Below are 25,496 nucleotides of genomic sequence, written 5' to 3' on the forward strand. Positions count from 1 at the left end.
ACACACACACACACACACACACACACACACACACACACACACACACTATATAGCCAAAAGTATTGGGACACCCCTCTAAATCATTGGATTCAGGTTTTCCAAACACCTCCATGACCACAGGTGTACTAAATCAAGCACCTAGACATGCAGACTGCTTCTACAAACATTTGTGAAAGAATGGGTCCCTCTCAACAGCTCAGTGAATTCAAGCCTGGTACCGTGATAGGTTGCCACCTGTGCAAGAAGTCCATCCATGAAATGTTCTTGCTACTAAATATTCCACCGTCAACTGCTAGTGGTATTATAACAAAGTGGAAGCAACTGGGAACAACAGCAACTCAGTCATGAAGTGGTAGGCCACGTAAAATGTAATAAAATTGCTGCTTCCATATAATATCTGGAATGGTATCTATAGTGTGCTATGTTTAACCACTTGCTGATCAGGTGTTTAGACCCCCTTCCTACCCAGGCCATTTTTCAGTATTCAGCGCTGCGTTACTTTGACTGACATTTATTCCGTCATGCAACGCTGTACTGAAATTAATTTTATACCATTTTTTGGGGACAGACAGAGCTTTCTTTTGGGGGTATTTATTCACCACTGGGGTTTTTATTTTTTTCTATATTTTAGAAAATTTACTGAAAATTTAGGAAAAAAAAGTGTGTTTTACATTGTTCGGAAACAATTACCCAATTTTTTGGTAAAATATAAAAGACGGGGTCACGTCGGGTAAATAGACACCAAACACGTCAAGCTTAAAAATTGCGCGCACCCGCGAAATCGCAAAAAACTACAATACCCAAAATTGACCAGAGGCGACGCTTTAAAAGCTTTTACCGCTCATCTGTTTAGTGTTATCAGTGATTGATGGCCCTAAAATTATCGCTCTCACTGCGACGTTCGCGGCGATATGTAACATGTGCGGCGTAATGGGCGCAATCATCGTTTTCGCAGGTATGCGCACCTGACGTTAAAGAAACTCATTATTGAATTACACTACAAAATAGTTCACATTCTGTTTGCATAGATTTGGCATACAAACCTTGTGGGGAGGGGGAGCTGGTGTTCCACTTTTGATGTACTAATTTGGTTTAGTATAGGTTAAGCATTATTTGGATCTACACTCACTGGTCACTTTATTAGGTACAATTTGCTGGTACCAGGTTGGACCCCTTTTGTCTTCCAAACTGCCTTAATTTTTCATGGCATGGATTCAACAAGGTGCTGGAAATATCATGCAGTTACTGCAGGTTTGTCGGCTGCACATCCATTATGTGAATCTCCAATTCCACCACATCCCAAAGGTGCTCTATCAGATTGAGATCTGGTGGCTGTGGAAGCCATTTGAGTACAGTGAACTCATCAACCAGTTTGAGATGATTTTAGCTTTGTGACATTTAGACACATTATCCTGCTGTCAGTAGCATTCAGAAGATGGGTAATGAAAAATTAGAAGAGTTTTGTCCCGCGTGAAGCGCTCGTCAGGGGGTCGGTGGGGAAAAGGAAAAGGATACTCAGTGTGATGATGTGTAGGAGCACCGATCGGAACGAAAGTGGGGGGGGGAGAGTTTAGAGAATGAATTTGAGTTTAGGGATAGAATTTGAAACGGGGGGAGGGGGTTTCCAAAATTGATGCGGGTGTGCAGCTTTCGTTGAGTTCGGACTGGGGCGTCCGACGTGTGTACTGTAAACAAAAATTGGAAGAGACGGAAGCACCACTACCTGGCGCAATAAATGTGGTTAGGTGTGGCAGGAAAGAAAGGTAATGGTCTCACCTGTAGCTGGGTGAGCGTAAACGTGTGGCCCCTAGGTTGGGGTGAAGCGGTGAAGTCGAGTGGTGGATTCGATCCCCTTCTCTGTTTGATGGCTTCGGTCCCTCGTGTCCGGTAGTGTGGTTGGGGACACAAGGGTAGAAGGACCGGGGGTGAGGTAACTTGGTAGGCAAAGGGGGGGGGTGGACTTCTGAGACTCACCGTTGGGATGGAGAAGGCATGATGTCAGCGACGACGGCAAGGTTGGTGTTTAGCCAGGATGATGATGGGGTGATCCTCTGGGTGGCTGTTGTCCTCGGGGTCCTGATGGTAGCTTCTGGTGGCTGGAGCTGCAGGGTGATCTGATGTCGACGGGAGAGCCGAGGGACGGCCAGTGCTAAGCCTGGGAGCCGCGGGGCAGAGGAGCTGCCGGGATGTCACAGTGAACGGCTGTTGACGGAAGTGCTGCCAGGGGGAGTCTAATGTTGACCAATCGGAGCGGATGTGTGATCCCGATGGAGATGGTGGACTGATGTCAGCGAGAGCCGTGTATCACAGGCTGTCAGGAGCTGTGGCGGAACGGGCGGTGGAGCGTAGTGTCCGTGAGCGGGTGCCTACACCGTGCCCGTGTGGAAAAGGAGTGTTAGGAACACTCGTCAATGTGCAGGCCGTGGTGAGCTGTGGCTGGCGACGCGTTTCGAAGGGTAACCCTTCTTTTTCAAGCCGGAGTACAGGGAGAGAACTTGGCGGGAAGTGGAGGTTTTTAAATGCTGGGGTTGGGGAGGGGCCAGATACATGTGGGCGGGGCTGCAAACAGCGAGGATGAAGCCTCTAGACGATGTGAGGGAATGTATGGGCGGAGTTGGGGGGGAATATGGTGTTGATAGGCTGGCAGGGGGCTGAACGTAGGTGGGGGCAGCTGGATTGAGCCGTACTTCGGGTTGGGGCGGGGTTTGAAACAGAAAGCAAACGCCCCATGAAGGGACTAGACCGTGGGCGAGAGTTTGGGGCGTGTAGAGGGGTCCTGGATGATGGGTTGAAAACGGATTAGAACGTAGAACGATTACTTGATGGTGGCAGGTTCTCATTGAGGGAAAACAAGAGAGCTTGTTTATTCTTCATATGACATAAGGTCCAAGCTAATGCCAGATCTGAGCGTGTTGGGGGCTGCATGCTTGCAAACACTCCCATCTGGGACGTGAATGAATAGGTGACAGTGTGGGGTCTGGGTAAACTGGGCAGAGGTGCCGGGATGACACAAAACATCATTACAAGTTATAATGAGGAAAGGGTGGACTTAAATGAGGGTATTTGTTTCCAATTCCTCATTTAGACCATGGGGTGCCAGTGTGTTAAGCTTGAAAATCCAGTATGTCTCTTGTTTACAAAGGAGATGGAATCTTTCGGTGGGGGGTAGTTTGTCAGGGATTTGTTCTATTGCGAAAACTTTTAGGTGTGATGTGTTTTTTTGGTGTTTGCGGAGGAAATGGCGCGGGACGCTGTGGTCAGTACAGCCGTCTTCGATGAATCTCCTGTGTTCCCCGATCCGCTTGCGGAGGGGGCGGATGGTTCGACCTATGTATAGTAGATTACAAGGGCATTGCAGGCAGTAGATGACGTGGTCATGGGCGCAGGTGATAAACTGGGTGATGGTGAATTTGTTGCCTATGCTGTCATGGAAGCAAGATTGGCCGTGGGAGATGAACTGGCACGTGAGACACAGCCATTTCTTGCATGTGTGCATCCCTGTCCTATTGTTGAATAATAGTGTCTGTCTCAGTTTGGGTTTGAGGGTAGGTATTTTGCTAGGGGCCACTATATTTTTGATGCTGCGGGCTTTTTTAAAAATGACGGAGGGTTTGGGTGGGAGTACTGACCCTAATTGGGGGTCACATAGTAGTAGATGCCAATTCTTGCGTAGAATGGCTTCAATGGCTTTGTAGCTGTTGTTGAATGCGGTGATGAAGGGAGCTGTGTTTTTTGGCTGTGGGTGATCTGGTTTCTTGCGGGGTGGTTTTTGGATGGTGGTGGTGAACTGATCGCGGGCCTTTGTTATGAGGTGTTTAGGGTAACCTTTTTCAAGAAATTTGTCTTTGAGAATGAGGCTTTGGTGGATGTAGTCGGACTTCTTGGTGCAATTTTTATTTATTCTCCAGAATTGGCCTTTGGGGACATTGTGCTTCCAGAGGGGGTGGTGACAGCTCTTGAAATGCAGATAGGAATTGCCGGCAGTGGGTTTGAAGTGTGTTTTTGTGGTGACTTTTCCTTCGGAATGTGTAAGCTCGAGGTCAAGAAACACTAGACTAGACTGGTCAGTGACATATGTGAAGCTCAGTCCAGAGGGGTTGGAATTGCATTATGTCACAAATTCTTGAATGGTGTCGGGTGTGCCGTCCCAGATGATGAGGATGTCATCTATGTACCGGCCGTAGTAAATTAAGTGGCGGGCGAACGGATTGTTGTGCCAGATATGGAACTCCTCCCAAAACCCCATGGTCAGGTTGGCATAGCTGGGGGCGTAGTTGGCCCCCATAGCTGTGCCTTGGATCTGTAGGTGGAAATCCTCCAGGAAGGTGAAATAATTGTGTTCAAGAGTGAATTTGGTGGCCTTGAGAATGAATTGTGCTTGTTTGTAATGCACCTCTGGTTGTTGAGACAGAAAAAATTGTAGAGCTTGCAGGCCTACCTCGTGAGGGATGGAGGTGTAGAGTGAACAAACGTCGAGGGAAACCCAGTGGTATGTGGGTTCCCAGGAGTAGTTGTGTAATGTTTCGATAAATGGTCCCGAATCTCTAAGGTAAGAGGGTAAGGCTGTGACGATGGGTTGTAAAAAATGGTCCACATATCGGGAAAGCCCACTAGTTAGGCTGTCAATGCTGGAAATTATGGGCCAACCAGGTAGTGGCGCTTCCATCTCTTCCAATGTTTGTTTTCAGAAGATAGGTACTCTGTGGTCATGAAGGGATGGACATGGTCAGCAACAATACTTAATACTCAGACTGTGGCATTTAAACGATGCTCAATTGGTTCTAAGGGACCCAAGGGACAATTACACCATCAGCCTGAACCATTGATACAAAGCAGGCTGGATCCATGCTTTTATGATGTTTACACCAAATTCCGATCTGACCATCCAAATGTCGCAGCAAAAATCAACAGGGTTGTTCACAAAAGGGGGAAGAGTTTGGAGAAGGCAGGAGATGTAAACAATCTAGGACAACATAACTGAACTGGAAAGTGAGCTGAATTGGAGAATGTTTCCAAATCAGCTATTTTGTCCTAGATTGTTAATTTCTCCTGTCTTCTCCAAACTCTTCCCCCTTTTGTGTATAACCCTGCAAGACTCATCAGACCAGGCAACATTTTTCCAATCTTCTATTGGTCAATTTTGGTGAACCCTTGCGAATTGTATCATCAGTTTCCTGTTTTTTGCTGACAGGTGTGGTCTTCTGCTGCTGCATCCATCTGCTTAATGGTTCAAGGTGTTGTGTGTTCATAGATGCAGAACAGATCTTCTGCATACTTCGGTTGTAACGAGTGGTTATTTGAGTTAGTGTTTCCTTCCTATCAGCTTGAACCAGTCTAGCCATTCTCTGGCATCAACGAGACATTTTTGCCCAGAGAACTGCAGCTTACGGGATATTTTCTCTTTTTCAGACCATTCTCTGTAAACCCTAGAAAGGGTTGTGCATGAAAATCCCAGTAGATCAGCCGTTTCTGAAATATACAGACCAGCCCGTCTGGCACCAACAACTATGCCACGTTCAAAGTGACTCAAATCACCTTTCTTCCCCATTCTGATGCTCGGTTTCAACTTCAGCAGATCGTCTTGACCTTGGCATACATGTCTTTTAACGCATTGAGTTGATGCCATGTTATTGGCTGATTAGATATTTGCGTTAACAAGCAGTTGAACCTAATAAAGTGTCCAGTGAGTGTAAATTGACGGCACATACTGTATCCCATTGCACTGTCAGACAGCAACCCACCAACCTTTGGGATTAAGTGCCTGTAATAGTATAAGAATTAAATAGCTTGCCTACCACTGATTACCAAAGCAGGGTAGCTCCAGACAAAATTATTACAGATTTCTGGTATAGGAGATTGACTAACCTGCATAATATTGTTCCTCCGAGCTTCAGAAGAGACAGAATTATTAATAGGCTATAATAAGAGCTCTAACATCTCTACAATTAGAAGCTATAGCATTTGTTGTGCAGACTGGAATTTTTGTGGAGGTACTTTTATTTATGAATTGTATTCTCCCAGAATCCTGTCAGTTTAATTATAGCTACCTTGCACTTGTATTACTGCGAATGCCATGGAGGTTCAGTACCATATAGGTGAGGTTGTGTATAATTAAAGTTTTTAATACCTAAAGTGTCTACAACTGTCTTCTCCAAGCATTTATATATTTGAAATCCACCCATAATGTTTTCTTTATTGGTAGAAATGTGTGATCTGGACATTTCCTCATGTTCTCCCCTTTTCTGGTTTTTGCAACTTGTAAATAAGCTGGTTGTGCAAGAGAATTATTGCACATTCATATTTTATACTCGATATTTTTAAAGTCCAGTTAAAAGATGTTAAAGCAATTTTGTAAATTGCTGTAAAATTGCCTGGCATTACAGATGAAGCAGCTGGTCTTAGGATGTTTGTAGACAGATGGCAAATTCTGATAAATGTTCCCAAAGTGCTTTTAAAATTACTAATGAATAACCATACTTTTAAGCTTGAATGATCCTGATAAAATGCATGTGACACGATAGATATCCTTGTAACTTTTTCCTGCAACTTATCAAAATTTAGATCAACATTAAGAAAAAGTACTAAAAACACATTTTAAAACTACATAAAAACAAAAATGTTTGTACCAAAGCCGACAAACATAATTACTGAGCAGTTGAAACACAGTGCATGAGACAGTATCTAACAAGTTCAAGGCTAAAGTAGTTCATTCAGGAAATTACATCTTACAGAATGTGGCAAGGGTCCCAGATGCTGTTTCGATAGTTTTGAAACACAATTTTTGGCTTATAAAACATAAGAAAAAATAATTATTGCAAAGTCCAAAGTTTTCAACATGTTGTGACGAACAATATATACATTTCTCCTTCAACTATGATTTAAGAGCACTCTACTATTATTGTGTGCTGTTCTAAACAGCAGCTTTTGGTGCTTGGTAAAATGTTAAGCAATTGTGCCAGTGTTCTTACATTTACCCATTTATGCACAGTTGGTAACAACATGTTTTTTTTGGCTGTGCCCTGGCAAAAAACTGTGTGTAAAAGTAGAGATGAGATTCAGGTTCACTGCTACCATGGGTTCATGGCGGATCCAGCAGGTTGAAAATTCACAGTCCCAGCAAATTAGGGTGGAAATTCACCGGATCTAAATCTTTGTAATCATAAAGCACTGCCTGGCCTTTGAATTTAGGTAATCTGGCTTAGGGCGGCCAATAATGGGGCTTTTGGATAAGCCAGCCTCCTCACTATAAAAGGGTGGGCTGACAGCAGTTATTTGTCAGTGTGTGTTGGGGTAGTTTAGGGAAAGTTGGCAGTCTGTGGTACAAACAGTGGCTGTACGGTGCCATACTGGGCTATATTGCCTCTCAGATAACACACTATCATTTTTATTTCAATATAAAACCTAACAAGGCTGCTATACTAACCAGAATGATATTTGTGGCTTTTGTCTCTCAGATAATGCACTGTAATGATTAAGGAAAAAACCTCATCTCTCCCTCTTATATAACGGCTTAACCAAACAATTTACATAATGTCCAACTGTCCAGCCACTGCAGTTTTTGTGTGTATTGTCTCTCAAATAATGAACTGTAATTTCTATTTCAAGATTACACCCTAAACGAAAACAGGGATGCCTCCTGCACTAGTTTTGGTTATGTTTTAGTACAGATGGGCTGCAATCTCCAATCTACCTAATAGAAATTGCAATGTCCTAACAGGTTTAATAAAAAAAATATTTAAACTTCTAAATCTACTGCTGTAAAAGCTATTGATACTCTGGTGATGTCAGCATTGTTGGGGAAATAACCTTCACCTCCTCCAGGCACTTCAGACCATACTGCTTAGATCCCTGGTGCCCTAAATGCTGCTTGCCATTACTTAAGACCTCAATTCGACTCTGGAGCACAGTATACTGAGTGCCATTGACTCTGGTTGTCTTACGTACTGCAACTGCCAGCTATCAGTAACAGCTGTGTCCCAACACTAAGTCCAAGAGCTAAATTGATCGGCTCCTAGACTTTCCCTTTGTAGAAGTGAAGTGCTTCATATCAGCTTAGCAAATGCCACCGGGCCAGATTTGCCCTGAATCTCCCTGCAGCAACAGATTACTGTTGCTGCTGGGAGGCACCCCCTCTCAGGAAGTGCCATGTTGGGAGGAAACATGTTAGGGAGCTGGTGGAGATTGCATATGGGGTTGGACCCAGTACCTTTGGAGCCTGTGTGTTTAAGACCAAGCTGAAGCGTGCACTCATTAAGATCTGATATAACATGGCTTGCTGCTGTGTTTGCTGGAACTGATACCGACTTAGCAAGTGATGCTATCTTTTTACATTCCACTATTGACATTGCAAAGAGATTGAATGTATCCATTGCAAATATCCAAGTATAAACATCATCATGTTTCTATGGAAAATCTGAAATTTGTTCCACAAGCTTTGACTCCCTAGCACTATTACCCATTTGAAGCTAACTTCAACAACTGTGAAAGTGCTTACCTGACATGTGGGTAAAAGCCGATTCCAGTATGTATCATTTACCCCTTCACTCCTTTTCACTTCTACCATATGCATGCAAGTGGTGGCCGAGATATGCATGCAAGTGGAAAGGCACTGGGTATATGCGGTTCATATAGTTTAACCCACTGCGTGACGTTGCAATGTGTGGTATAGAACTATAATGGCTGGGAGAAAAATGGACAGTCATCTGATGTACTGTATGATTATACAGGAATGCTTTATCACTGCAATGTTTCCAGTAAGACCTCTGCATATATGGAGTTAAGCAGTTTGAGTTTTGTTACACGAAGAGTTTGAGTATTATTTAACCATCTCCAGGAGAAAGAAAAAAGGATATTAAAGGGATGAATGAATATTTATTACATGATGGAGATACAAATAAAAGAGTCTTTCTCCTGATACATGTTGTTATCTCTGAACTGGCTTTACTCGATATTACAACAAAGAGTTTTCATCAAATGTTTCACCAAGGTTACAATTACCGGGATCCCGTATTTAAATCTTTTTAACTATTTATTTAGATAGGGTGTTGCAATTTAGACAATAAATTATTGTGGATATATGTCTTAATACACCTATATAATTAAATGTGATGTTTTTTTCATTATGAATGTGCTGGCTTTGTCTGAGGTATCTCTGCTACTGAGGGGGCTTTATTGCTATACAATTATCAACCAGTCTAGATCCTAGTGCCTTCTTTAGTCACGAGTTATGTTTCAAATCCCACTATTGTGGGTAACTTTGCCTTTTAATTTTTTTTTTAACTGTGTATGCTATTTTGACAATACTTTATTATCTTCGACCATGCTCCTGGCTTCTTCTTAGGATGGTTTAAACATTGCACTTCCATCCTATCTGCACCAGCACTCTATGTATGGCAGTCTACCCAGCCTTATATTTTGTTGCAGTCTAAAAAGGGATGCACCTTGTGTGCTCTTCAAGGTGGAGACAGTAGTTATGCCTGTTGTTTCTTATATATGTACCATATACTATTATCCAGTCACTTTTGTTAAACAGCTTGCTAGATATATTTTCTTTTTTAATTTCAATATGGATTGTAATATTCTACAGTATATCTGCTTTTCAGCTATCAGTATATGACAGTAAATATTTAACTGTTTTGGGAATGGCCCAATTGGAAACATTTTTGTTTCTTGATCAATGATTATACATTGTATTTGTAAATTATATCAATCAGCTGTGAACTTGAGGCGTGCAATGTATGCCCAAAAAAAAACTTAATTGAAGTACGTGGCCTAGGGCATACATAGAATGCCCTTTGTCTAGCCCTTCTCCCATTCACTCTGCAATTTTTTTACCAGTAATTCATTCAAGGTCAGAGTAATACTGCAGTATCTGCAGTTGCTGCTGTGAAAAAAATTGAGCTTCTGAACAGTATTCATAAACACTGTTTAGGTACATGATTGAGAGATACAATGTAATATTATTGTTGCTTTGTGTTTAAACGGATTGGTCAGACGTTTTCCTGTTCTGCAGCCCAAAGGTCTGTTTTGTCGTAAAGTGATAAGGTCAAAGGGTTTTTAAGCTGTTTCAAGTGCTGATTAGATCACTTACACAGGGGGCTGCTCCTTGAGGTTTAAAAGTTTTTGTTTTCTGGAGAACCAGCTGGTCCCATGAGCATTGGCCCTAATAAACTGTATTTAGGGTAGCTCCTTTGCCTTGCAGGGTCCTATGGAGACACCCTTGTGTGTGCTAGTAAGCTGTGTATGTATCCACAAATACACAGGCACTGCAAGGAAAGTCATCCCCCTCCGTCCTGCTCTCCACTCCTCCCTTCTCAATGCCAAATATTTGGACAGTTGTTGGAGACTGTGATCTTGTACTAGACTGGAAGTTCAGTGAAGCCAAGCTGAGGAAGTTGGAAGCAGCTGTTCAGAAACATGGTGACTGTAAGTGCTTGGGTAAAAATGTAAAGAAATATTTTGCTAGGCAATGTATGTTTGTTTGATTTGGATTCTTTTTTGAAAAAGAGGTTGTAAGTTTAATACTACTTTAAAGTAACCAATTTCTAAAAGAAAATATGGTGGTTGCCATTTCTGATTTCCTTCTAAAAATGCTAAATGCCTGCTTTTTGTGCTGCCCCTGTGACTTCAAGTCCTTATCTGCACACTTAGTCTGTCCAGTAACTCAACATTTTGAAGCAGAATGTCAGCTTGATGGCCAGTTGAATAGCATTTTCAAAAAAAAGTCAGCAGTGACAGTCTCCATGTTTCTCAAGAAAGGTCCCTTTAAATGCTGTTTATATATTTTTATATTAATGACTGGGTTTAGGCATATTTATATCATTTTAGTGTTTGCAGGTAACACAAAGAATATGTAATATAAGATAAATCATTCAAGACTTGTAAGCATACCTAAATAGGGTTCAGTAGAAACATGCAAATTGATGCATTGGTGAACTAAACATTTAGTCTTTATGAAGATTAAATAAATACGGAGCATTCTTTTATGATGAAGGATCAGGATTTACTTGTAAACCATAGGCTCAGTTACAACATGCAGTGCCAATCTGTTGCTTCTAAAGCTGGCAAAATATTACATTGTATAAACATGGGCAGTTATGAAAGACAGTTAGATCTAACTTTTTGCAAAATAATTTGTAGAACTACCATTATATGTCACCCCTGGTAGAAAAAATATATACATTCCAGCTTAGAAAAGGGTTCTTTTATGTAATGGAGCCCTATTTTTCAAATTCTTCCATATTTACCTGACCATAGACAAAAAATATTTGTAAATCGGGTCGCACTCACTGTCAGTGATTTACTGACATTCAGCACATTCTAAGATGTTGAATGTGCTTTGCATGTATTTTATGCATTAAAGAGAACGATGGGGTGTTTTTCCCCACAGTTCTCTTTAGGGTCACAGGAGGACATTATTAACCTCCTCCCGTGACCCAATGCTTAGTAGATCGCGGGCTATTGCCCGCAATATACTGAGGGCGCCGCAGCCGGAACGGATCCTGACAATATTGTCAAGATCCAACCAGCTGCGTGAGTGACAGCTGTATCTGCCTATCTAGAGGCAGAGCCAGCTGTGCCCGCCCCCTCCACCGTTCGTTCCTCCACTCAGCGCTGGAGGGGAATCCCTGCGGGGAGCGGTGACTGACAGTCACAGCTCACTCCAGGGAGATTATCAGGAAGTGAGCGGATCGGTGCATGTTTCTGCTCACTATCCGATCGATAGTCGACCTGTGAGAGCTTCTTTGTCACAGGTTGACTCTAACTATGAGGATGCGTGGAAACCACTCACCTCATAGATCTCCTTCAAGAGCCTTTTGTGCTAAATCTGCAGTGCAGTAGGGTTGTGTATTCATAATTATAGAATACTTATTGCACACTGAAAACATGCATTTGATAATCTCTTGTGTGTGTGTGTGTGTGTGTACTAGGGATGCATTGATACAATTTTTTCAAGGCCAAGTACAAGTACTTTCCCTCAGAAACTTGCCACTACCAATTACTAATACTTTTTCTTAAAGGGATATGTGACATTTTTTCTAAAACACTACAGATTAATGATTTTAGAGCAGTTTCTTTATAATTATGAAGAACTGTAATTGAAAACATGATTATTCAGCAATGGAGAATGCCAACCAGCAATTAAGGGCTACAGATCCCATCAAACCATGATTATACAGCAATGGAGAATGGCAACCAGGAATCATGGATTGCTAAGATTTGTAGTCCTCTATAGACAGTTGCCATACTCTATTGCATTTTATTAGCACTGTGACATACACCAAAAAGAGAAAAACAATAGGCAGCCGCAGTATAAAAGTTTACTTACCTGCTCTCAGGAGGGTATGGCAGGCTTCGGAAGGGCTGCAAGGGTCACCCAGAAGTGCGGCAGTGCATCTGCAGGCGTTCACCAGGACTGTATGCATTCTCACCAGGGCTGCGTTTGGCTCTCACCAGAGCTGCGTTGGGCTCTCACCAGGGCTGCGTTGGGCTCTCACCAGGGCTGCGTTGGGCTCTCACCAGGGCTGCGTTCACGTCTCACCATGGCTGCGTTCACGTCTCACCATGGCTGCGTTCACGTCTCACCATGGCTGCATGTGGGGTTCCCCAGTGCTGCGGAGGAGGACCGGTACTGCCACGGACAGCTACTGCGAGATACCCAGCAGGCTCCCTGAGTTCCCCAGCAAGCCCGGAACTCAGGCAGCCAACCTTGTCTAAAGGACAGACATCGGTCTTTAGAATCGGGGCATTTTCACATGCACAAGTAATCTCGAAAATGCCCTGTATCGGCCCGATACCGATACTAGTATCGGTGCATCCCTAGTATATACATATACTCTGTGTGTGTGTATACTTAGAAGTTTATATAAAACCATGTTTATTTATATTAAGTATGGGTTTGAAAATATTTTCACCCTTTAATCTATGTTGCATATGATCTGCTTTTCAGATGATAATTATTTTACTTGATGCAAATGATTACGGTATATCATACAATAAATGTGTAGAGGTGCTAGTGTATAAATAGGAGTTGTGGGTAAAGTCAAATCAATTTGTCAGCAGCCTAACTATATATTTCCTTATATGTGGCCAGTGTTTTTTTGAAGCAGTACAGAGAATACATCATGTTCTGGTACTGGGTTAGGGGTAAATCGTTCTTAATGGTGTCTTTTATGTTGAAAAAAATATTTTATAAAATGTTTTGTAGCATACTTTGTGCCTTCACAAAGGAATCTAAAATACATCAGAAACTCTTTGGAGATGATAAAAACTAAATACAAGCCAACCCTCCTCTATACTGTTCCAAAAAAGAATATTTGCCATCTGGTACTAAGATGCCATCAGTAACATAATTAAGAGTACAGCATACTGCTGCATATTATGTGATGGAAAGAAGGTAATTCGTTTTAATCAGTGTAATGTTTTTTTTATTTGTTTTTAAATAGCAATTAAAATAAAAGTAATCTGTCCAAAATTAGGTTAAAACATAACATGAAAAAGTTCTCATATTGTAATAAATATTTTGACATAGGGCCATGATTTGATATAAATGGCATTTCTGAAAAGTTTGGATCCGTTTTTTTTGTCTTGCGTTATACAAATTTTGCAGAATGGCAGCAGGCTGACCTCTTGTGGTGATTTGTAGGAATCATTGTTCAAGAAGTTTATTAAATACAATGTAGAATAACATGGAAATACTAGACATTATTTGTTAATTTTTATAGATGTTATACTTGACTAAATGTATTCTACTTAATAGTTTGGGGCTGCCATGAGTACAGATCAGCCATAGGAATACATGGAGCAAGCAGTGTTCAGTAGGCACTGGACACAGACATGACCTTTTACTGCAAAAGCTGTTTGGCACCAGACAGATCTTTGGAGGTGGGCTGGAAGCATTTGGGCAGGTGACTTCCACTCTGGTGTGGGAGGAAGATTTCAAGGAAAACAAAGTGAAGTTGTCCTTCAACTCGGAAGGAAGAGAAGGCCATTTAATCACTAAGAAAATACAAATCCCTAATAATTAAACCTGCAAGCAAAGAGAGAACTCTTGATATACTAAACAACTACATTCAGGAGGCACAAAGGCAGCTATTTAACTGTGCACACTACTGCAAATGTAAGGGAGATCCCCCGAAATCGCACAAAAAACAACTAAAGAATGTGATCAGGAGGTTTCCATCTAGCATCCGAGACCAGGTATAACTGCTCAACTGTGTCAACATGGCCCCCAAAATACACATGGAACAAAACCCAGGTTGATCTGTTTCAGACATTGTTACCCTCACAGAGAATGTATATTACTTATTTATTAGCGTGGAAAACATCTGGAAATCCCTAGCAGCTACTTACAGGACACAGTAGATCTTCTTAACAAGCTAAACACCATGTGGCCAATACCTGATGCCAATACCGGGCTAATATGGATGTGGAACCCTTGTGCGATAACTGTCTGCACAAGGAAAAAATAGCAAGATGCTTCGTGTGCTTGGAGCAAACAAAACCTTCCTGCAGAACCAGTCACACAATTTATATATTTTATACTAATGCGCACCTTTTTTGCATTTGGGGAAGACCTCTACCTACAGCAGTTGGATTATTCAAAACAACAACGGACAGATATACTATGCGCTATGAGATATATTCCCAGACCGTCCCCTCCTATCTTTTAAGCAACCTGCAAACATACACTGAGTGGCCAGATTATTATGACCACCCCATCAGTACTTCGTTGGGCCACGAGATGACTTCGTTGGGCCACCTCGTGACTGTTGAAAGGTGATGCGAGGAATCTAACACTGCACTGTTGCCCTTCTGTTGTCTTGTACCAGTCTTGCCACTCTCTGTTCTGCCCTAACATTGACTAGTCGCTGACGGCCACAATTTGCACGCTCAGACCCAGATTTTCGGCTGACAGTCCAGTCTTTAAACACTTTAACAATGAGCCCCTCTTGAACATTTAAAGGAGAACCTTTAAATGCCCTCATAGTTCTCACCTCATAGTTCTAGCCGACCTGTGACAATGAGACTGTCACAGGTCGGCTCAGTAGATCGGGAGGTGAGCCAACACATACCGGGTTCGCCCGCCTCTCGATCCTGTCACGGCTCTCTGCCGTGACAGGGGGAGGGGCTGGATTCCCCTCTCCCCGCTCCGATCTGCCAGCGCTGACTGGCGGAACGGACGGGGGAGGGGGCGGGTACAGCTGGCTCTGCCTCTAGATAGGCAGAGCCAGCTGTCACTCACGCAGCTGGGCGGATCCCGTCATCTAAGTCGGGATCCGCTCCGGCGTGTCGGTATACCGCGAGCTGTAGCTCGCGGTATACTGAGCTTAGGGTAACGGGAGGACGCTAGTTTGTGTCCTCCCGTTACCCTAAGGAGAACTATGGGAAAAAACACTGACCCCATAGTTCTCCTTTAACGAATTCTGCTGTTTTACTGATACTCGCTCCATGGCTCGCGCCAACAATCATCCCACGATCAAAGGCTGTTAAATTGCGTTGTTTACCCATATCTTCAGAAAAAATCACTTCTACTGTTGTGGTAAACAACCTGCTTCCCTATTTATAATGGTCTGGCCCTCTAGCAACTTCAGCGCAAAATTATAGCTAATTTGCCTACAAACGTCAGGTGGTCATAATAAACTGGCCACTCAGTGTATATACAACACTGAGTCTGAGCCACACTCCAAGCAGGTATGCAGCTATCAGGGCTACATTTTCCTGTAGGCTTTCCAATGGAGGTGGCCTTTATGTGGGTAAATCCGGCTAAACATTTTATAAGTGTACAAACTTGCATTAATGTAATATTAAGAATTACATAATTAACTTTTTGGTAGCAGAGCACTTTTGAAGAACTGACCACAGTTTTGAGAACCTGAGATTTATGGTTCTGATGGAATAAATAGAAACAAGACTTTCATAATCCACTGTGACCTTGACTGAGCTGTAATTTTTCTATAGCGTAAGGTTCTGCTCTTCGACAGATTGACAAAATGTGTTTAATTTTCACACCTTTGCTTTATTACTTGGTCCCTCTTTTGGGCCAATACTCTCCTGACCTTGCTGAGTCCTAAGACAGGTATATAGACATATATTTTCTTTGTTCAACCTGCGGACTGAATTAAGAAAATATAACAGATTCCTCCATAAACGCTTGTGAGCGCTGATTAAGGAATCCCCCACAGTTTCTGTTGTACTCTAGCAGCAGCTGCTGGCCAGAATACCTGAATGGAGCTTACAGCTGAATGGCTGCAAGCTCCATTCACCTGAGAATTTCCCAACCTGCTTCTTCAATCTGCTGATCTGTCCTAGATACTCATTCACTCGTTCAAGTTATTGACCGGATGACAATTGCCACATCTGTCATTGGATGCATCTATCGTGCATCCAGGGATAGTGATCTATTCCAAAACCGCATGTAACCATATCACATATGATTGCATGCAGACTGCAGATGAGGCCACTGTTACCCGATCATTAACTTCTATGGGTGACAGCAGTCGCATCTAAACTTGACATTTGGGATTCCTAGCGCAGGAATCCGTAGGTTCTTGTCGCAGGAATCCCAAAATGCAAAGTGTGAGTGTAGCTTATCTCTTCTCCATGTAAAGTTTCTTTTACTCTAGTTTTCATCAGATACATATAATATATTTTATGACCATGGTCTGTATCTCTCCCTGTGGCATTTTCAAGAGATTCAGTATTGCCTCTTGTCTGCTTAGCTTACACTTGTTTGTATTGTGTGAGGAGGATGTGTCTCCTAGTTGTAATAGCTCAGACATCTTCAAATCTGCTCTACTGAGTTCTGTAAACTACTCTCTGCCTCAAGGTTTGCTATAAACTTAGCTACTAATCTTCCTTCCTTCGCTGAAAATAAAAAAATATGTAAACCAAATGGTATATAAACTAGTTCAGGCCCCCTTGTTGTCCGGGCCATTTTTCAGTTTTTAGTGTTTGACAATTACTCGGTCATGCAATAGTACCTAAATGAATGGATTTATGTATTTATTTCTTTATTTATTTTGAGAGAGATAGAGATTTATTTTTGGTGGTATAGAATTTTTTTAATATATAAAAGAAAAAAGACCAAATGTTTCCGTCACTTTTTGTTTTGAAACATATCAAATAAAAATGCCAGAACAATACAGACACTTCCAACAGGACCCTTTTTGGAAAGTAGACACCCCAAAAAGAACGTACTTTTTGCCACGATTTTTGGAAAAGAAAAATGCTGGAATTGATGCGGATACAAAATAAATAAAGGTGTGCTTAGCCTTTAGCATGGAGGATGAAAATGCATTGCACTGAAATTACAATTTGTGTAGTGGCTAGATGTCCTGAATAAACCCAAACACTTTAACCCCCTCCCCCTCAAAACAATCCCCAAATAATGGTGGTCAGTGGCATTTAAAACCACCCCAAAACAATACCACAATTACTTAGGGTGGGAGGGGCCCCATTAGGGAGGCTGTTTAAGACATATTAAGCATAGAAAATCTGTGTGAATGTGAGGATACCACAAGCCCAATATTGCATCATTAAGGATTGGAGAAGTTGCTCTTGGCACTTTGGGGTTGATTTACTAAAGGCAAATAGGTTGTTCACTTTGTGAGGGAATTTGCACTTTGCAGGGGGAGTTTCCCTTTAGCTTAGTTAATGAGGTTAAGCTCTGCTGACTGCCATAATTTTTTTATTTTCCATGAACATGATTGGGTATTCTTTACAAAGTGAAATTTCACCACATTTATTAAACTAGGGGGAACTTTTCCTGCAATGTGCAAATTTCTTTGCAAAGTGAACATCCTGTTTGCCTTTTGTAAATCAACACCTTTGTTTATCAGTTTTAGTAGTGGCAATATTTATTGCCCTTTTCTGAGCTTCTGGTCATCACAGCCAGCACTAATATTAACCCTGCATGCCTAACACAGCCCTGTTTGGATATTGTGGCACTTAAGCTGCCCATACGCCCCACAACCATCGTACGACTTTTGTTGTGCGATGTTTGTAAGGTCATTAAAATTTAATATGACCTGCTCATCTTGGACAGGCAGGTCGTACATCGCTGCTGATGGGAGGGTTTGCCGATGATTGCAATGCTGAGTGGGCAGTGTGTGCTAGCGCACACCGGCCCGTGCGGCTTTGGTCTTCCGAGCACGCTACCAACCCGCCGAAAATCGTACCATTTCCAGTGTTTTCTAAGGAGACGAAAGTCGTGCGACCGTACAGTAGATGTGGGATCACCTGCGCTTATCATACGATAATCGGCAGGTGTATGGGCACATTTTGTGAAACCATTATCTGTTATTTGAATTACAAAATCATACTGACCATGCCTATGGAAAATGACATATGAAGAAAACAAAAATCATCTAAAAGATTTACTTTTTTATGTCCTATCTATCTATCTATCTATCTATCTATCTATCTATCTATCTATCTATCTATCTATATATCTATCTATCTATCTATCACTATATCTCACACCTGCTAGAGCCCACCTAATGCAGCTTCCAGTGATGCTGCACTGATTCTGAATTCAGAGCAGAGTTGTCCCTCTCATGTAGGCTGTGTCTGCTTCCACTACAATGGGATGAGAAGATGTTGTGGGGGTGTGGCTATCAGCATTGTCTCTGCTTATTCATAAGCTTGTCAATCAGCACCTGGCCACACCCAGTCCATCTATCTATCTATCTATCTAAAGCATGTCAATCTGTTTAATCACAATGTTCCCAGTTTGGAAACTAACATGTAAAAGGGGAAATATACCACACGCAACTGTTGGGTACCCCCAGAAGCCCTCAGCATTTGCAGGCATACACAACTTATTTGCACATTATGGAACACTTCCTTGCAAAACGCCCCTCTTCAGCAATGCAATGTCCATGCTCCCCCTCGTTGCTGCAATGCAAGAGCTTCCCTCTTTTACAGGGTCTAGAGTCATTGGCTGCATTGATTGGCAAGCCGAAATGATGAACACATGAACATGGTAGTTACTTCATCCTGGCACCCACGGCATGCTGAGATTGTACATTGAGCTGTGCATGTATTGATTGGTATGGCAGTTAAAAAGAAAATGCTAGCAGCAGGAGAGAAGCATTTATGGCAGAAGAGACATACAGTCCATAAAAAGCCTGGCATAGCTGTTAGCATTTTTTACTTATGTCCCGCCTAAAATCGCATCACTCGGGTTTGATTTGTGAGGTAGATGTTCAATTTATATGATTATGAGTGCATTATCAATACTTATCACCTTTGATTTATTTCTCAGTACTGTACAATATCTTATTCTGTTTTTTTTGTTTTGTTTTTGTTTTGTTTTTTGCAGGACATTAATGAGTGTATTCTAGGAAATTATGCAGAGTGTTCCAATCCCAGACTATTTTACATTATTCCATATTTTTGTGGACAGCATCCAAAATGCAGGTACATAATAATGTGCTGACTTTATAGTTATAGCAAAATACATATTGAGTATAAAGATATTGGGTTTTATAGACTGCATTTTCACTATGCGCCTCCCACTTTGAGCAAACCACTAAATCTCATAGAGGAACTTTCTTCATCCACACTGTGGGTGTGGATCAGGCTAGGCAAACTCAATATTTGAAATATTTTAGATACTCATAGTCTATCTAAAAGTGATATTTCAGTTTTAGGTGGATACATGATGGTTGTATCAATCACCTGCTTTTATTTCTTAAAAACCATTACTGAAACTCACAAGCTGAAATCGATATGATTGGAGGCTCTACAAATTGGAAAATGGCATTCTAACTTCCTTGATCATATTCTCTTTCTATTTTCACTTTTCCATCAGCATTTTTATTAACACTTGATTTCAGAGTTTGAGCGGAGGTCCAGAAAGTCACTTTTTTCATGTAAGAAAACTGAAAGCCTTGTAGTTTATTAAACCCATGAACTTCCATTTCCTCTAGGGATCCTGGTGAGTGGGCCTTGGAACGTGCAAAACAAAACGTAAATGAGAACTTTTTACTTGTTGGAATTCTAGAAGAGCTGGATGATGTTCTGCTTTTGTTGGAAAGATTTTTACCACATTACTTTAAGGACGTCATGAGTATTTATAAAAATCCAGGTACATGGTTAAAAGCTATATTACATTGTGAAAATTGTATGCAAATGTTTTTTACTTCCTCTTTCCCCATTTCTTCCAAGAGATAGCACTAAAATATCCAGAATATCATGAATATAATTATTTCAAATTTATATATAAGGGGTTAGGTGGGGCAACTGGTGGCGAGTAACTCTTAAGGCCTGGCTAGTAGCTCAGGGCTTGAAATTTTGAGCCCTGTGTATATATATATATATATGACACCTGTACACAGAATCTCTTTCTTCCGTTCAAACCTCACCACCATGGGCAAGACCAAAGAGCTGTCAAAGGACGTTAGGGACAAGATTGTAGACCTCCACAAGGCTGGAATGGGCTACAAGACTATCAGCAAGAAGCTTGGTGAGAAGGAAACAACTGTTGGAACGATTATTCGCAAATGGAAGGAATACAAAATAACCATCATTCAAAAGAGTCTGGAGCTCCATGCAAGATTTCGCCTCACGGGGTAAGGATGATCATGAGAAAAGTGAGGGATCAGCCCAGAACTACATGGGAGGAGCTTGTGAATGATCTCAAGGCACTTGGGACCACAGCCTGCAAGGTCCCCCTCCTCAAGAAGGTACAGGCCCATCTGAAGTCTGCCAATGAACACCTAAATGATTCAGAGAAGGATTGGGAGAAAGTGCTACGGTCAGATGAGACCAGAATTGAGCTCTTTGGCATTAACTGAACATCGCCGTGTTTGGAGGAAGAAAAATGCTCACTATGACCCTAAGAACACCATCCATACAGTCAAGCATGGAGGTGGAAACATTATGCTTTGGGGCTGTTTCTCTGCTAAAGGTACAGGCCGACTTTGTAGCATTGAGGGGCCAAAGGCCATGTATTGTAAAATCTTGGATGAGAACCTCCTTCACTCCACAGCCAGAACACTGAAGATGGGTCGTGGATGGGTCTTTCAGCATGACAATGACCCAAAACATACCACCAAGGCAACAAAGCAGTGGCTGAAGAAGCAGCACATTATGGTCATGCAGTGGCCTATCCAGTCTCCAAACCTTAATCATATAGAACATTTATGGAGGAGCTGACACTTTTAATTGCCAAGCGACAGCCAAGAAACCTTAAGGATTTAGAGAAGATCTGTAAAGAAGAGTGGACCAAAATCCCTCCTGGGATGTGTACAAACCTGGTAACCAACTACAAGAAACATCTTTACCTCTGTGCTTGCCATCAAGGGTTTCTCCACCAAGTACTTAGTCATGTTTTGCTTGGCGATCAAATACTTATTTTACTCACTGCACTGCAACTCACTTTATAACATTTGTATGATGTGTTTTTTTCTGGATTTTTGGTTGATATTCTGTCTATCATTTAAAATACACCTATGATAACACCTATACCTATTATAGACCTTTCATTTCATTGTAAGTGGGCAAACTTACAAAATCTGCAGGGGATCAAATAATTATTTGCCACACTGTGTGTGCACACACATTTCATCTGGGTATTCCTCTCTTGGCTAAGGTTTCTCTTTTACGTGTACACTTGCCATGAATGTTGAAACAACTGAATGCATCAGTTACTCGGATACCTTACCTCAGGGCTCAAAATTTTCATTTTATTTCGTACAAGAGGTTAAGCTGCCCATATACCTTACAACCATCGCACGACTTTTGTTATGCTATGGTTGTAAGGTCATTAAAATCTCGTACGATCTGCCCATTATAGACAGGCAGATCTTACTTCCGATGATTTCAGTGCTGAGCGGGCAGTGTGCGCTTGCGGGCAGTGTGCGCTTGCGCACACCAGCCCGTGTGGCATTAGTCTTCCGGCCACACCACCAACCTGCCAAAAATCATACGATTTTCATCAGGTTTTCCAGCGTGCTTGGAAGACGAAAGTCGTACGACCTTACAGTAGAAGCGGTCGCACGCTGCCCATACACTTGCCGATTATCGTACGATCGCAGGATCACCCGCGATTATAGTACGATAATCGGCAGGTGTATGGGCACCTTTTGTGTATGTGTATATTAATCCCCTTTCACACCTACAGTATATTTCAGGTGTGATTTAGAGATTCCTGTGTCAGGAACTTGCGTTTTCCTGCAGCAGGAATCCCTAATCTGCCCTTTACAAGCGGCAACTATCATAAGATAAGAATTATCATAAGATTATTTAAGAGGGTGTGTTTAGGGGCAGAGTTAAGGCCGGGTCAGGGTAAGGGTTAGGTGGGGCAACTGGTGGCTAATAACTCTTAAGGCCTGGCTAGTAGCTCAGGACTTGACATTTTTAGCCCTGCCTTACCTTATATATATTTATTATTTAATGCACAGCATACAGAGTGGGGAGGTGGGAAGTAGAGAATACAGCATACATTATGTGTGTAAAGTAGATAAATGTACATTGCACAATATAGAGTAGGGTGGTTTGGAGTAGTGAAAGTACAGTGCAGCATGTACTGTAGAGTAGGCTACAGTATTGAGACAAGGTCATCCAGTGCTCAGGGTGGAGATGTGAAATTGTGCCCCTCCTTATCATATTTTAACAAATATTTTAAAATAAAATAGGTTTAATTAAAGCTGAAATGTAATTACATTTTTATTTGAGGCATGCAGAACCAGGGTATAACTTACCTTTAATGAATTGTGTGCCATGTTCTGCTGGCTGCTGCATATTGTAGAAATGCACACTTCAGTGTTGCGGGTTACTTCCCACAATGCTTATCTTCTGGCTCTGCATGAGTTAAGATCGGCAGCTTTGACTTGCCTGTAAACTGTCAGCACAATTTACCCTCCCCTCTCTCTTGCCTATTAAAAGAACTCATAGGGGAATATATCAAAATTGGAGCAAACAGAATCTGGAGTAGTTGCATATAGTAACCAATCAGCTTCTTTCTTCAGTTTGTTCAGTTAAGCTTTAAAAATGAAACATAGAAGCTGATTACTGGTTACTGTGCACAGCTGCTCCACATTTTGTCAGCTCCAGTTTTAATAAATTCCCCTCATAGTATTTTTTCCAAAATGCAATGGGGTACAGGTGGATGAATGACAATCTGCCTCCTTTCATTCACAGAATTTATTGTATTCTGGGAAATAATACTACGAGTTGTGTGAATGGGCAAGAGGGGAGACACAGGAGGGTGAGCAGTGCCGATGGTTCACAGAAACAGCCGTTGATCATAACCCTGCAGTGCTGGAAGATCAGTGCTGTGGAGAATAACCTGGAGTCACTGGAGGGAAAATTTGTACACTAAGCAGCAGCCAGCAGGACATGAGACCCACTTTATTAGAGGTAAGTCATGTCCCTGCTGCTTAATCTAAAAAAAAAACCTGAAACCTCAGCTTTAAATCTACCGTAGACATAATTCACTCACGGCTGGGATGAGAGGGGAACTAGAGGGGCAGCTGTGAGTGAATTCTGTATTAATTTGAAGTTGAGGTTTCTTTTTTCTTTTTGGCATGCAGCACCAGTGACAAAACTTAGCTCTAATAAAGTGGGTGTAGAAATGTTCTCTCCAGTGACTCCAGGGTACTTTCCACAGCACTGCAGGGTTAAAATCATGTATACATACAATGATGGTCAACTTGAAAATTAGAGAGGTCCTTTAGAGAAGGTTGCACATTAGCAGCAGAATTCTGTGTGTTGAGGTGCATTGCACCAAGTTAGGTAGCCCTTTTAAATTGAATGGGCGGTCACGAATCTTGACATCCAACAAGTTCAGTCCTGCTGCATTTTAGAAAGTGGGTGTAAAATAAGCCCGTTTATTGGTGTCAGTGGATACAGAAATAACCCACAGCACTAATGTCAATGGATGCAATATTAACCCTGATTAACAGCATCATTAGTCTGTCTGGCATTACATGAAGAAACAAAAAGTAATTATCGTTAGTTCCCCTGGGTGTTTGAAAGAACCTATTTGCAGAGTTCCTTAAAAAAAACTGTATGCACGTATACCTAGGAGAATTGCACATAGGGAAATGTGGAGTCAGGCTCAAATACAGACCAGGTACAACAGAGTTTACCAGCCTGTGTACTGCACATATTCCATTAGTATCCCCACAGTGTGGTCCATACATTGGAGCAAGATTCATTTAAGATGATAATGAATTTAAATGAATTCTATGCCATTGTTTAACTTGGTGGACTATAGCTTCTATCTAATTACACCGATGTGTTATGCATAGGTATATTTGTATTGTTTTATAATATGGTTAATGCCTGTATTTTCTCACTTATGCTGCAGAACACAGAAAACTTGGAAATCTGACAGTCACAGTGAAAAAAGCATTCCCTTCTCCCAATGCCCTACAAGTTCTCTACCAGCGAATGAAATATGAATATGAATTTTATTACTATGTCAAAGAACAATTCCATTTGCTCAAACGCAAGTTTGGACTTAAATCTCAAGTGAAGACACCATCTAGTCCAGAAATGTTGGTCCAATTTCCACTCCCTATGGAAACAGTGGATCCCATAATAGAAGAGGAGGATGATCAAGATGATGAGAAGTGGTTGGAGGACATTTATAAGAGGTGATGCGAGTGCATCACGAGTCACAACTATGAATCCAGATGCATTTCTTAAGCTTTTTTATTGTTAAAAAATCCTTAAGGAACATAGTTAATGCTGAACTGCATTAACACTTTCCCACATGTTGGGTATTAGGGAAATACTTGTACCCGATTCTGCGGGTTATGTTTACTTTTATTTTTTTATGTTCAATGGGATTGATGGACGAGGAAAAAGGCTTATGGCTTATTTACTTGAGTTTTTGCCAGTATTTGTATTTTGCAGGAAGCCTACAACACAGTCTGATCAACGTTTTTACAGCAAACATTTTACTGTACTATGTCATGATGATGTCCAGGTACACCTTATGACATGTGATGGCTCGTTTATCCCTGTGGTGCCAATTTTGCATTTAAACTATGTACAGTATTTACAAACTTCTAAAATTCCTGCTTTTAGAATTGCCTCACCTGTGTGCACTTTTCATCCAATATAGACCCAACACAGTCAATTCCTGGATTTGTCAGAAAAGTAATTGCAGATTGTTCTTTGTGTCTTTTATGTAGACTTTCTTAGAACTGCTCCATATACACATACATCTCAGTAAATCATAGGAGAGCTGACTTTGGACAATTTTAGAAATTTTCCATATTCATTTACCCTTACAGTTCAGAAAATTTGTGCCATGGCTTATGTCATTTGACTTTTTGAGGGTTAGGATATCTTATGTCACATGAAAACTAAACAATAGCCTATTTTGTGCTGGATGGTAAACTGTCCTCATAGCATTTAAATACATTTGTGAAGATTATCTAATTAACATTTTGGTGAATATATTCTTTCTGTAATCAAATTTTAAATGCTCTTGGTTCATATAGTGAAAACCAATTCAAAATGTATGCAAAGGCAAA

At 41.5% G+C, this 25,496-nt stretch overlaps 1 protein-coding gene across 1 annotated transcript in view; it reads left to right on the plus strand.

Annotated features, from left to right (window-relative positions):
* UST (uronyl 2-sulfotransferase) overlaps positions 1–25,139 on the plus strand; it is a 239,223-nt gene extending 214,084 nt beyond the window's left edge. Inside the window, exons 6-8 of the mRNA XM_018559381.1 lie at positions 19,325–19,422; positions 19,935–20,092; positions 24,320–25,139. Coding sequence (XP_018414883.1) covers positions 19,325–19,422; positions 19,935–20,092; positions 24,320–24,612 — 549 coding nt within the window. The 3' untranslated portion in view covers positions 24,613–25,139. The remainder of the gene's footprint in view (positions 1–19,324; positions 19,423–19,934; positions 20,093–24,319) is intronic.
* The last annotated feature ends 357 nt before the right edge of the window (positions 25,140–25,496 follow it).

This window comes from Nanorana parkeri, unplaced genomic scaffold (genome assembly GCF_000935625.1).
Source record: "Nanorana parkeri isolate BGI_ZX_2015 unplaced genomic scaffold, ASM93562v1 scaffold391, whole genome shotgun sequence".
NCBI lineage: Eukaryota > Metazoa > Chordata > Amphibia > Anura > Dicroglossidae > Nanorana > Nanorana parkeri.